Here is a 12791-nt window from a genome sequence, read left to right as displayed (position 1 = left end):
CTTAGTGTAGTTTAAGTTTTAATTTTATTTAAATTTGTGTCATCAGACAGTGACTGTGGTAGTACAAAGGAGTGTAAGGCTTGGCCTGTGGAGGCTGCAAATATCAACACAGTGCTATGCAAAAATAAAAACATATAGAGATTTGTAATAAAAACGGCTGAAAAAAAAGGCCTAAATGTCACAATCCCGGGGGGGGGGGGGGGCAGCACAGTAATACACAACTACGAAACTCATTTCAGGAAGTTTAGCAGCAGGTTACAGCGATTATTGCTCAACAAACCAATGACTTTGGAAAAAACCCCATGTGGAAATAACACATACTTACAATTGAATCTTGTCAAAATTGATGTACAAATCACAAGATATGTAGTGAAGGCGAATGTGGTGAAGGATTAGTTGAGTACATGTACATGTAATTTAAAATAAACATAATGCCACATCAATCAACTCAAACACCATCCTTACTGTGTTTTTAATCTTTCTCAAATTTCAGTGCGGAACTGAAGAGTGGAGTCCATCTTCTTCTTGTAGTCTTCATCAAACTTCTCATTCTGAGCCACAGTGAAGTGGTTCTTCCAGTCACCAACCTTCCCTGCAGAGCACCACACCGTGTGTGTGTGTGTGTGTTTTATTACTCACGGTTTCTTTGCTTACATCATATTGTTGTTGAACATACCTTTTCTCATGAAGGGAGAAATTTTGAAATCCATGAAGGCGACTGACGAATAGTTGGTCGCCTCGTTCTTTTTCATGCTCTCAAACTGCACTTCACCTGTAATTCTTCTCTTTTCTTCAGCCGAAGGAGACAAACCCAGGAAGCAGCAGAGTTTGTTTATTTCTCGTCCGGTATCCTAAAAAAAAAAAAATAAGCGGTTAAATAATCACCATTGTATTACAAACAGCTCAAAGAGAGCCACAAAAAAATGATTGAATTACCTCAACTAAATCTTCAAAGAACATATAATGAAGGTTTGAATGAGTCTGTTTCTTCTTCCACCAGCCATTCACATGGTCGTACCAGGAGCCGAACACCACTGAGGCCAAATCAGACTCATTAGACTTTGAACTGAAAATAAAACCTCACGATAAGAGTTTTTATACATACTCTTTCCATCAATGAACCTCTGGAAGAAGTTGCTCCAGTCTCCAGGTTCTGGTTGAATCATGTTCATGCGATCAAAGTGGAAGTAAGACACAATGTTGTCCTTTGCATTGCGGGCAACATAGACTATCTACAGGAGGAGGAAACACTTCTAGTCTTTTTGGGTCTATATGATTAATATGGACAAATAATGCTTAGAAATCGGTTTAATTACAAGATTATTTTGGGTCATCGGTCATTCTATATTTACATCCTGTTCCTATGACACCTAAAGAACAATGACTGCAGGTCCTAGTCTGTAAATCAGGATCTACTGGAAGGAATTTCTTCCAGTTTGGCACAAATACACCCATGACCTAACAAAACAACAATTTACATGCTAATTATGACAATAGTTCAAATATTTACAGTAAAATGAAGGACTAAGGCTACTGTACCCGACAGTTTTGCTCCCAAAAGGATTTTGGTATAAACTGGACTGGAAGATGAGTTTTAATCAGTCGGGGAGAAGTGGAGAGCTTGTCTGCAAGATCTTTTCCTGTTTTAAGAGGTAAAGATAAGATCGTTCTGTAAAACGCTGTATTAGAAATATGATCATAATAAACAGTCTGATTGTAAACCTGAGTCTATTGATGGAACAGCGATCTCCAGGAAAGGAACTCTCTCATAGATAGGAGTGGATGTCTGACGGTCTGGAGAACTCTGACCAAAATAAAGCAGGTCAAGGATACAGGAGACCCACGTGGTTCCTCAAGAGAGATAAAGAGAGAGAGAGAGAGATGTGGTGATTCCCAAGCACTTGCGTCATCTCATACTGTTCATGCATGAAACTGCTCTGGGACATAATTTCTGCACTGACCTGCTTTCGGGTATGTTGCAATAAGTATATCATCTGGTCTGGCTTGAAAGTTTTGAACATTCTCCCAGTTACATGTGAAATAATGGGTCATTGCCACTCCGTGAAAATCCAACATTTCTGGTCGAGGTATGAAGTCCATCTTTAAAAAGAATCAAAGATATGCTACTGAAAATAAACAATGACAGATGCACTGATTTAAATTATTAGGTGTAGAGAGAGTGAGGTCAGATACAAGTCATCTAAAGAGAAAAAACAGCATTTAAACAGCCTGAACATTACTTCAGAACAGTAGAGCTTAATGTTTCAATAATACACACCTTTACTGCATTTAAAGCACCTTCATTCACAAACACACTGTCATTAGTAAAGGTGGATATGTTGACGTACCTTGTCAGGATTAAGTGGCGCCTGTTGCTGGTTTCTGTCTTGCTTGGTGTGTAAATTACCTCTGACCAACCAACTGCCTTCTTCCTCACTTTTCTTCTTACATAACATTGTTAGTTCGGGCTGAGTTCCAGATGCAATTTAAAATGTTCAGCCACGCCCCCTTCCATCCAGATTTCCGGACCTTGCCGACCCCTCTTTGTTTTCACAGAAACAGGATATGTAAACACATACCTAATCAGTCAACACATCATTGTCACAAGCTCAGTGTACATATGCTCTGACCACAAAGACATACATCAGAAATATTGTTCAAAGCAGGTTACCATGCATGATCTGTTGTGACATTATTTCTGATTTATGTCTTTATGGTCAGAGTGAGACTGTGGGAGTGGAAGGGTTAAAGGGCAATCCACACAGCTGTCTGCCTGTCAGCATGTCTGCTCAGGACAATTCAGAGATTTTGGATTTAAAAATAAAAGTATGATTTTGTCATATAATGTTGACCTTCTCTTGAGTTAATTCCTCCTAACAGATACATACATGTTAAAACTTTTTTCCCTAATTTATATTTATTTATTTGTTTTGCACACCCGGGACAATAGAGAACTCAGACCCAGACTCTGGCATTGTAGATGGCGGTAATGCACCTAAAACATTGGTTGCAATCTGCCATTAAAGAAAGAAGAAGCCGGAAGTCATGTGTGCAGAAGTGACGTCTCCGGAAATAAAAAAAAAAAAGACAACAAAGATGGCGACCCCCGGCGAGGCCAGTGTGAATGATTCACACGTGGGCAAAAACAAGCAGGTAAATATGAATTAATTGTTAGTAAGATGTCATCATTGTCGCTGTTTTGGGATTTATATATATATGCAACCCCAACAGGCAAGAAGACATGTTTTAATCTGACAGACATTGTAGTTTAGTACCTCCTAACAGGTGGCTAATGCTAGCTGCGCTGGTGAAGGCGAGTTTACCCCGCTGCTGGGCACAAATAACAGCCGTTTAAAATTAAACTCGCTGTTTCTCTCTGCTAACCTGCCATCGTTTTCTCTGTTCTGACAGACCCCAGGTCGTTACTGGCAGGAGCCCCAGCAGGTCGGAAAAAATCAAAACAAAGATGGAGAACAGGCACTAAAGGATCTGCAACATAAGGAGCAGACGACACATACAACGAAGAAAAGAAAACAAGAAGAAGACAGAGGCGATGGAAAGAAATTCATATCAGGAGTACGAGAATAAACTTGCTTAGCATCACAATAACATAATGTTTGACCTGACAGATCATGTTAGTCTCTGTTTAACAAATTACTGTGGTCTTTATATTGTAAATATATCTTCAAGTTGCACATTAATGTACCTTAGTTTTATTATATTATTTTCTGCTAATTATTCTTTATTTTCTCCCAGAAATCTGACCCTTTCCCAGGGCCGGCTCCTGTTCCAGCAGACAGGGTGCAGAAATTCAAGAGGAAAGACAAAACTAAAAAGGTATGCTCTCCATGTATATAGTATATGTGTTAAATCGGTTTTTGTTTCTACCAAACAACTCATTTCTTTTATTTTCTCCTTTAAGCCTGGCCGCCAGCAGTACAAACTGAGAGATGTTATCACTCGTTCAAATAACTCTTCAGAAATAGCCCAGAACCAAGCTGCCCAGTTTGACCTTCTGCTCCCAGAAGAAGCAGGGTAAATAATGCTAAAAACTCTCTAAATCTTTTCACAATTCCTGTGAAAATATATATGTATACCTACCCAATTGTGCAACAGCAACAAGCTGATAAAATGTCTGTTTCCCTTTCATTTTCCTTTTTCAGGTTTCTAGAAGGAGATGAAGACGAGGACACTTGTATGATCTCACAGGAGGATATTGCAGAGGCTGTGGATATAACATCTGGAGCAAAGGTAGAGATTTCAGTTCAGTTTTATAAACATGGTAAATTTATTTTGAATTGCAGCACAATTTCCTCTCAGTTTCTGCTGGATACTCAAGTATCTGCAACCCACTTCAGAGCCAGACAACATAATGGGCAGCTCATTCAAATGCCAGACAATTTATATACATATCTATATCTATATCTATATATATATATTACAGTAACATGTGACTATTTAGTTTATTCTTTAGGCTTTGTTGCCCTTTGTTTTTGAGCCTATTACACATAATGTGTTCCAAGATACAAGGTTGTGTTCTCAGTAGTAAATCTGTCTCTAGGTCAGGGCAAGTTATGTTATTGATCTCTCTGTCTTCCTCCTCAGTATTTCAATCTGAAACTGTCACAGTTTGGACCTTATCGATTGGATTACAGCAAGACCGGACGGTGAGTGTCACATACACACATCAGATTTGAATTTTGTCTCAGTTGCTTTCAGGCTAATGCGAATTTACCAAACAAAACATATCTTTTTATCATCTATTACATGTATTTTATAAGGTTGTTGACATGTTTTAGGACAGAATTGTCATAGCAGTGAAAGCACACTTTCTCTGTTACTCGATTTCCCCTCTGGACACATTTATAAGCAGGCTTAACACACTCTTAAGAATCTGTTTAGTTTATCTATTTAGTTGTGCAGTTACAGGCTTCTCGGGTGGTCTCATTTGTCTGCTTTTGGAGTTTTCATGTACCGTTAAGTCTCATTATGGAAACAATATGTATATTAATTGTTCTTCAGTCACCTGCTGCTTGGTGGAAGGAGAGGCCATATTGCTTGTTTAGACTGGCAGTCCAAGCAACTCATGTGCGAGATAAATGTGATGGAGTCTATCAATGATGTGAAGTAAGTAATCTACCTTACATTACATTATTATATATTACATTCTGCAGCGTCACAAGCATACTTTTATCTACCCACAGCAGACTAGCACACATATCTGTCTTCATTTAGGTGGCTCCATAGTGAGAGTATGTATGCAGTGGCTCAGAAGAAGTGGCTGTACATCTATGACTCCAGTGGAATAGAGCTTCACTGCATCCGCAAATTCAATGACGTCCTTCGGATGCAGTTCCTCCCCTACCACTTTTTGTTGGCTACAGCAGTACGTTGGCAGATTATGTCCTGTACATTTGTATTTCTTCAAAAGGTTTAATGACGACATGTCACATGATAACAGAGGGAAGACGATGTCCAGTTCAGATGGTGCATGAATATCTTAAATACACTGATATTTTCAGTGTACTGTATTATGTCCAGATATGCCAGTAATAGCTATGCTAATGAGTGTACAGCATCAATGTATGTTCCTTGCAAAAAAATATTAGATTTAAAGCAGTCTATCATTTTCCCGATAGTTTGGCGATCATGTCTTATTAATTTTCCTCTCTTTAGAGTGCTACGAGTTTCTTGCAGTACCTTGATGTAACTGTTGGGAAGGAAGTGGCAGCTATCTGCACCAAGACTGGCCGACTTGACGTCATGTGCCAGAACCCTCAAAATGCCATCATCCACCTGGGCCACCCCAATGGCACCGTCACACTGTGGTCACCAAACCAGAAAGAAGCCCTTATCAAGATGCTCTGTCACCAAGGTGGTGTGCGCTCAGTCACTGTGGACAAGACGGGCACGTGAGTCACATTATAGAACTCTTAACTGTTTCTTTAAATGGCACGAAGCTGTAGTTTTGGAGGTCTGTGTGTGAAACATAGAGGCTGTTTCGCATTAGCAATATGTTTGTTTTAATGATTAACTTCCATGTTGACAGTGTAGATAGGTTCTTTCAATCATTGACAAATTTCTTGTTTTAGTCTGCCACCACCCATGCCTGGAGAAGGATTCTGTTGTGTTGCTTTGTTGTACATTGTGGCTTTATTATTCTAGTAGCCTTTAGGACAAGAAGCCTAATCATTATATACACAGTAGTGTATTACATACTCTTAATTATTGCAATGCCTTATTAATTTGTTGTGATTTATGGTTTTATAATTGTGTTACACAGCATGAAAAATATGTTTGGGTTCTTTCTATTCCTAGCCCTGATAATGTTGTTTGCATAGAGGGGTGGTTCTTAATGTCACTAATAAATGAGCTCACAGTGTTTAGGATGTGTGACTGCTTGGGGTTTAGAAAGTTATTGCGATTCATAGCAGCAATCAGAACAGTGAATTATCAATGTGTTAACAGGAAAAAATCCATTAATGATCAATTTTCTGTGGAGACCTGCAGTTTTCTCGATGTACACTAGAGAGCGGTGTGTCTTTATGGTAACTCCATTTTCCCTTCCTTTCCAGATACATGGTGACATCTGGCATGGATAAAAAACTGAAAGTGTATGACATTAGAGCCTTCAAACCGCTCAAGTCCTATTTCCTTCCTGCTGGAGCTTCCTGTTTGTCTCTGAGTCAGAGGGGGCTCCTGTCTGCAGCCACAGGGGATGTTGTTCAGGTCATGATGACATATCCACACTGCACAATTATGCTCTGTCACTGTAAAACAACCCTACATAGAATAAGATGCATTTTATTCCTGTAGCAGTGCTTGCAACATGGACAGCCAAACAAATTATTACACAAATAATAGTATTAGAATACTTACGCTGAACACATAGTGAAGATCAGTGCAACTAGAGACAAAGTTCGAAGACAAATATAGATATGCATATATTGCATATAAAATATCTGTGTACATCCATGTATTTTCTATATATGTGCTACAGTGATGCAGTTTGTTTTGTCAGCAAGATTGAAGCACAGTCTGTTACACATATGTCCTATTGAAGCATGTTAAAACATTAGTAGCATGAACACAAAATGATGTTGATTACTGTTGGAGGGCTGATTTTAATAATTTTTATATTTATTTAACCCCCACAGATTCATTATTCTATTCTATTCTATAAGACACTTGCCCAACCTCTTACTGACAAGCCTGTGAAACTGTCTTCCTGCAGGTTTACAAGGATGTGTGGAGCACTCCAGTGACTAAACCCTACATGGCTCACAGAGTTCGGGGAACAGCATGGGGGCTGCACTTCTGTCCTTTTGAGGACGTCCTTGGTGTTGGGCACGGAGATGGTTTCACCAGCATGCTCATACCAGGTCAGACTCACTTTCACGGGTTTAAAGCGGGTCTTCTGTCTCCTGCATTCTGCTTGCATTTGATTTCAGCTCTTGTTGGTTCAACACATGTGTCTGTATATAACACTCCTCAGTATTCATAGTGGAGCTTCAAATCACTTCCGATGTTCTATTTACCATAAACTGGACTTTCTTCATTCATATTTTATCCCCTTATATTTGCATTTGCAGGTGCTGGTGAGCCTAACTTTGATGGGCTGGATTCAAATCCATACCGCAGTGCCAAGCAGAGGCAGGAGTGGGAGGTTAAAGCCCTGCTGGAGAAGATCCAGCCAGAGCTCATCAACCTCGACCCTGCTGAGCTGGGACGAGTTGATCGTGCAACATTTGAGCAAAGGCATCAAGACAGAGTCCAAGCTCTGGTCAGTGTTTGAAATGATGTGTTCATAACATTGTATTTACAGATTTGCACATGTGGACATCACAAGCTAATTATTATGGACCCCCTTTCTTCTCTCTCAGGGTTATGACCCGCTTGCAAAAGAAAAGTTTGTTCCTAAATATAAGAAAAAAGGTCGCAGTTCTGCTGGGGCTGTTGAAAGGCGCAAGAAGCAAGTGGCTCATGAGGATCAGAGGGTATGTAATCCAGCATTTAAACATAAGATTACATTTGGTTAATGTGCATTTTATTATCAGAAGTCTGTGGCTGATATCTCTAAACTTGTTTAATCCTCAGGATGAAATCAGGAAAACCGTTGAGGACAAAATAAAAATGGAGAAAGAAAGAAAGGACACAGAGAAGCAGAAAGTGGCACTACACAGCCAGAAATCTGCTCTTGACAGATTCAACAAATAAAAATGGAGGAGCCTTTGTGCAGCTGACATTCAGTGGGAGTGACCCTCGAGCTGCACATAAAGGGCACTCTTTTTGGACACATTGCTCCACTGTGGGGAACAAAGAACCAAATGCAGAAGCCTTTATGTACTCTGCAAATAAGGTCTTGCTTTCAGCTGGGCAGCAATCCATCAAATCAATGCAGAGTGCAGTAGTAGGGAAGTTCTGCTTAGTGTCTGTAGCCTGAAGCACTTCCTGTCTGCATGTGATCAGCCAGAGCTGAAAGGGTGTCGTCCAGAATTGTCTTTTTTTCTCTACTTGCAAAAATATGGTTTACCTTGTTGGATTGAGGTCTGTGGGGCCAGAGCATACACTTTTGTATAAATATGTGTTCTAAAAATAAACAATATAAATGCCATGGCATGCAAAAAATAGGGCTGGGGTTAACAAAATGTGTGGTGCATGCAAAAACAGGCAAACCAGAGAGGTCTGCTCTGCAGTTCATTGTGGAAGTGCGTGGCAAGAGAACAGCTAAAGGGGAACTGCATCTTCACCAAATAGACATTTCAAGATGGGGTTCTCACACCCACGGTACTGTGTAAATAATCTAATGACATAGTAATCCTCCTGTGGCCTGCAATGCTGTTTATCAGTCAAGACTGTTAAAGAGAATTCTATAGATACCCCCTAACAGTGACCAAAGGGGTTTAAAATCCTTGTCATATATTTTTTTTTTAATGCATGCTATTATGCAAGTCACTGCATAATAGTTCCATGACGACAAGCTTCATGAATAGATGTAAATGTTGGTAATGGGTGCATGCAAGCCGTTGCGGTTGCTGGGTGAGTTAGCACAGGAAGCTCAAAACAAAGTCTGTGCAGCTTTCTGTATAACCAACTCTGGTTCTATGATAATAGATTTTCTATTTTATTTGATGCACTGAGCACCATTAAGCATTAGGTAAGAAGTAAACAGTTCTACAGTTAGACAAAAACACTGTTTGTGTTTACAGAGTGTTTTATTGGTGCCTAGTTCATACATTTATTTCCTGAGTAAACATCAAACACTGTAGGTAGAACAGGAGAGCCTTTAGGGGCTAATAAACAAATTAAAAATAAATAAATAAAAATCATCATAGTATGGCTTTCCTGGACCCATTCACACGTGTTTAATAATCTAAAAAGTACAGAGAAGTACTCCTACGCTGATCAAATACATCTTAAATTTACAGAAGCTCTTTAACGCATTATTATTATTGCTTTCGTCCTTCATTTTCTGGAATAAGTGCAGAAAAGATATTTCTTGGATGCATGCACTTAGACTAAACCATTGAAGTACCTGGTGTACTAGGTGTTGATTATAAGAAGGTAAAGGCAGACAGGCGTCAAAACCTTGTTCCGGTGTGCACTCATCATATATAAGCAGCTGTATTTCCTTCCTGTACAGAAGGAAGTAAGAATTCCACCTCGGGGATAAATAAAGTAATTCTGATTCTGATACAATAGCAGCATGCTGATGTTTTTTCTACAGCTACAGTTTGAGTTGTTATATTAATGTAGGATGTAGGAACAGTCTAAGCACTATAGATTAATCTGCTTTCCATAATATTAGCTGACCCCCCACCAACCTTTTTTGCAAAAAAAAAAAAAAAGGAGGCATGGTTCTAGTTCTGCACCCTGTTAACCCTCACAGTCCTTGCTCCAGGCCCAGATCTGAGCCCAGCATAGCCCTCACTTTGCACATCCCCAGAGAAGCCCGTATACTCAGCCAGGAGCATGGGGGTGATGAGTTGACATCAGCCCAGTATTGGAGCATCTCCCGTGGTGGTATGTGGTGGATGGATACCATGGCTTGATAGCAGCAGCGCCCATATGGCACAGCGGGGCCTCCAGAGAAGAGAGGGCAGTGTGAGGGTAGCACTCCAGCTGCCCGGGCACACAAACCGACAAACACATCCTCCGGAGGTAGAGGTGTAGACAAAGGTGATGCAGAGGCTGCCAGGGAGATTTTGAGCAATGCAGAGCGAGACAGGACATAGGCTGTACCACTGCAGTAGTCCGGAAACACTGAATGAGGGTAGGCCCCTGAAGGGAGGTAGTGCTTGCTCTCTGGGTCACGGTCTGGGGCCACATGAAGATGCACCCTGCCTAGGTACAAATCTCCCTGTTCATATGGGTTACGGCTCTTGTTTAGGAAGTGTAAAAGGGCACTGGGATTGAACAGGACATCATCATCCACTTTGGCCATGAAGTGAGCCTGCGGGCAGAATCTCCGGGCCCAGCCCAGCATGGACAGCGTCTTCAGAGTCAGATTGGAATAGGAATCCAAAAAACGGCCCTGAACCAGGTCCCCCTTCTCTCGGGCTTCTTCTATCAGCAGCTTAGCGAGTCCAGGATCAGATGCTACCCCCACCATAAAGAGGGTCATGACGCGCAGGCCTTTCACCTCCACCTCCCCTCCCCAGGTGTCTCTGATGGCTTGGCGCGCCCTCTGATTGGCAGGAGCCGAAGTAACCATAGTGACGAGGTACGGCTTGGCACGCTGGCACACAAGCGGGCTGGGCATGAGCAGGAACTCCTCGGGTCTGGTGGGAGGGACGCTTTGCGGAGGAATGATGCCGGCGTGCGGCTCCACCACGGTGTTCATGCTCATGGAGGTGACCCATAATTCAATGAAGTCCACGAAGAGCAAAGCCAGCAGGGCCGCGCACGCTATCACTCCGCCCAGCAGAGGCACGACTCCCGGCCGGTTCCCCCGCTTCCCAAGCCGCGCTTTACATACCCAGAACCCCCGCCCGATCATGACCACCTTCCCTTTATAAGTGCGCAGCTCTGAAGACCACCGCAGCTCCCACAAAGGCCCCTGTTTCGTCCCTTTCTTTTTCCACCCTCTGTGTCTGCACAGCTAGAAGGGCTCCTCTGCCATCGCGTCTTCTCACCTCTCGGTTTCCCGTCTGGTCCTTTGCTCAGTCATAAACCTACAAAGGCGCTGGAGGAGAGTGCCCGGGTCACTGAGGATGCTAAAAATCAGCCGGCAGGCTCGTGATGATGCAGCAGACCATTTGCTTTAAAAAAAAAAAAAAAAAAAAAAAAAACAAGGGTTATGCAGTTGCGCAAATGGAACAGTCGATTCGGCAGCAGCCCGAAGCTATTTCTTTCCTCTCGACCCCATGCTGCTGTGTACTCTGTACTGTGGGTCGAGCTGTAAAGAGGCTACACAGATAATGAGCATATAGTCCACCTTGATGCAATAAATGTGTTCTGGTGCTCTGTATGGAGCCTGCTTTGGGTAAGCAAGCGTTTTCTGATCATGGCTGTAGCTGAGTTTTTGTGTCCATGACAACGCCACAATAAATTACACACGTAAATTGTAGTTGTTTTTTTATGTTATATTTATAGTTATATGTTTGCTCTTTACCGTGTGAGATTGTGTGTGAAACCTGAATTAGGTTTGTAAAAATGATTTTGCAAATTAGTAATGAGTTAAATTTACGTGAGCCATATGACCCGGCAGCGGTGAGCGGGACATGACGGGAGAGAAGAGAGAAAAGACTACAGAGAGAAGGACTTACCTCTGGTTATACGTGGCGCACACTGTAAAGAGATCTTTGTAAATGTTGTTAATGTTGAGCGTTTTATTTTCTTTAGTTTTCACGATGTTCCAGGTCTTCATGGAGTAATAAAGTAATTGTGGACATCAGTATTGAGCGTGAACCTTTTTTAAATCCAGGGCAGATATATTGGCACTGCGCAGAGTGCTCCACTGCGTGGATCCTGTGGATGAAATCTGATATAAAACAGACACTGCTGTGGGATTTCCGCACCAATGTTGACTCAGTGGTCTGAATATTTGCTTTAGTAAACAGTGGTTCTTACATGTTACCATGTATTGGAACTGTGGGGAAAAGGGAGGTGCAGTATACAGATTAAAGCTGCAATATCTTTGTCATGCAGAGATTATCCATTATTTATTATCTGCAGACTTTAGAGCGAAGTTCACAGAGAAGTTTCAAACTTTAAAAAAAAAACTATTTAAAATTTATAACCGACGGAAGCGAAAAAAACTGACGGATTATTGTTTTAAGAATTATTTGAATGATATTCAAACAATCCTGACACATCTGCTGGTCCAAGGCGACATCTGGTGGTCATTCAGAGGCGATGCATTTGCATGTGCGTGAGTGAGGTCCATGCATTCACAAAAACATAGCCTACTTTAAAATTCAAGTAGAAATATAAATAAAAAAGAATAATAATAAAAAAATGCTTTTCAGTACAATAAGGATTAAAGTTACTGTATAATCTAGTATTTACCACTACATTACATAAGAACATTGGGTGCCTGTCATAAAAAAAACACATTTATTGATCACTGTTAAAGCTCTCTGACCTCCCAGCAGGTAATCTTGAGTGTAACAAAAAAGAGAACTGTGCAGTAGAATGCATTTGGACTGAGTCAGGGGTAATGTGTGTTCATAAAACCTGATAAAGTCTGTGTTGATGACCTCTCGGTGAACTTTACTTCTAATACTGACTGCAGACACACCTTTTCTGTAAAACACAAGTATATACAATTTAATTCAATTAAACAGTTA

General features: G+C 41.1%; 3 protein-coding genes across 3 annotated transcripts; 1 reads left to right on the top strand and 2 right to left on the bottom strand.

The window, feature by feature from the left end:
• Positions 1-5: 5 nt before the first annotated feature.
• Positions 6-2496, bottom strand: LOC114438482 (cytosolic sulfotransferase 3-like). Its single transcript, XM_028409871.1, has 8 exons — positions 2349-2496; positions 1962-2100; positions 1723-1851; positions 1540-1640; positions 1106-1232; positions 937-1034; positions 677-851; positions 6-592 (listed from the first exon to the last, which is right to left on the bottom strand). The coding sequence occupies exons 1-8, from the start codon at positions 2454-2456 to the stop codon at positions 483-485; spliced, it is 987 nt and encodes a 328-aa protein (XP_028265672.1). The 5' UTR covers positions 2457-2496; the 3' UTR covers positions 6-482.
• A 577-nt stretch (positions 2497-3073) lies between these two features.
• On the top strand, positions 3074-9305 carry wdr46 (WD repeat domain 46). Its single transcript, XM_028410893.1, has 14 exons — positions 3074-3153; positions 3412-3576; positions 3757-3837; positions 3923-4035; positions 4164-4251; positions 4606-4667; positions 5023-5127; positions 5236-5386; positions 5677-5912; positions 6576-6729; positions 7235-7382; positions 7593-7783; positions 7884-7997; positions 8098-9305. The coding sequence occupies exons 1-14, from the start codon at positions 3097-3099 to the stop codon at positions 8215-8217; spliced, it is 1785 nt and encodes a 594-aa protein (XP_028266694.1). The 5' UTR covers positions 3074-3096; the 3' UTR covers positions 8218-9305.
• b3galt4 (UDP-Gal:betaGlcNAc beta 1,3-galactosyltransferase, polypeptide 4) lies at positions 9197-12020 on the bottom strand. The gene is made up of 2 exons (XM_028410894.1): positions 11769-12020; positions 9197-11261 (listed from the first exon to the last, which is right to left on the bottom strand). The coding sequence occupies exon 2, from the start codon at positions 10997-10999 to the stop codon at positions 9884-9886; it is 1116 nt and encodes a 371-aa protein (XP_028266695.1). The 5' UTR covers positions 11000-11261; positions 11769-12020; the 3' UTR covers positions 9197-9883.
• Between the last annotated feature and the right edge of the window lie 771 nt (positions 12021-12791).

Source organism: Parambassis ranga, chromosome 7 (genome assembly GCF_900634625.1).
Source record: "Parambassis ranga chromosome 7, fParRan2.1, whole genome shotgun sequence".
Classification (NCBI taxonomy): domain Eukaryota; kingdom Metazoa; phylum Chordata; class Actinopteri; family Ambassidae; genus Parambassis; species Parambassis ranga.
This window is presented reverse-complemented; position numbering and strand designations above follow the sequence as displayed.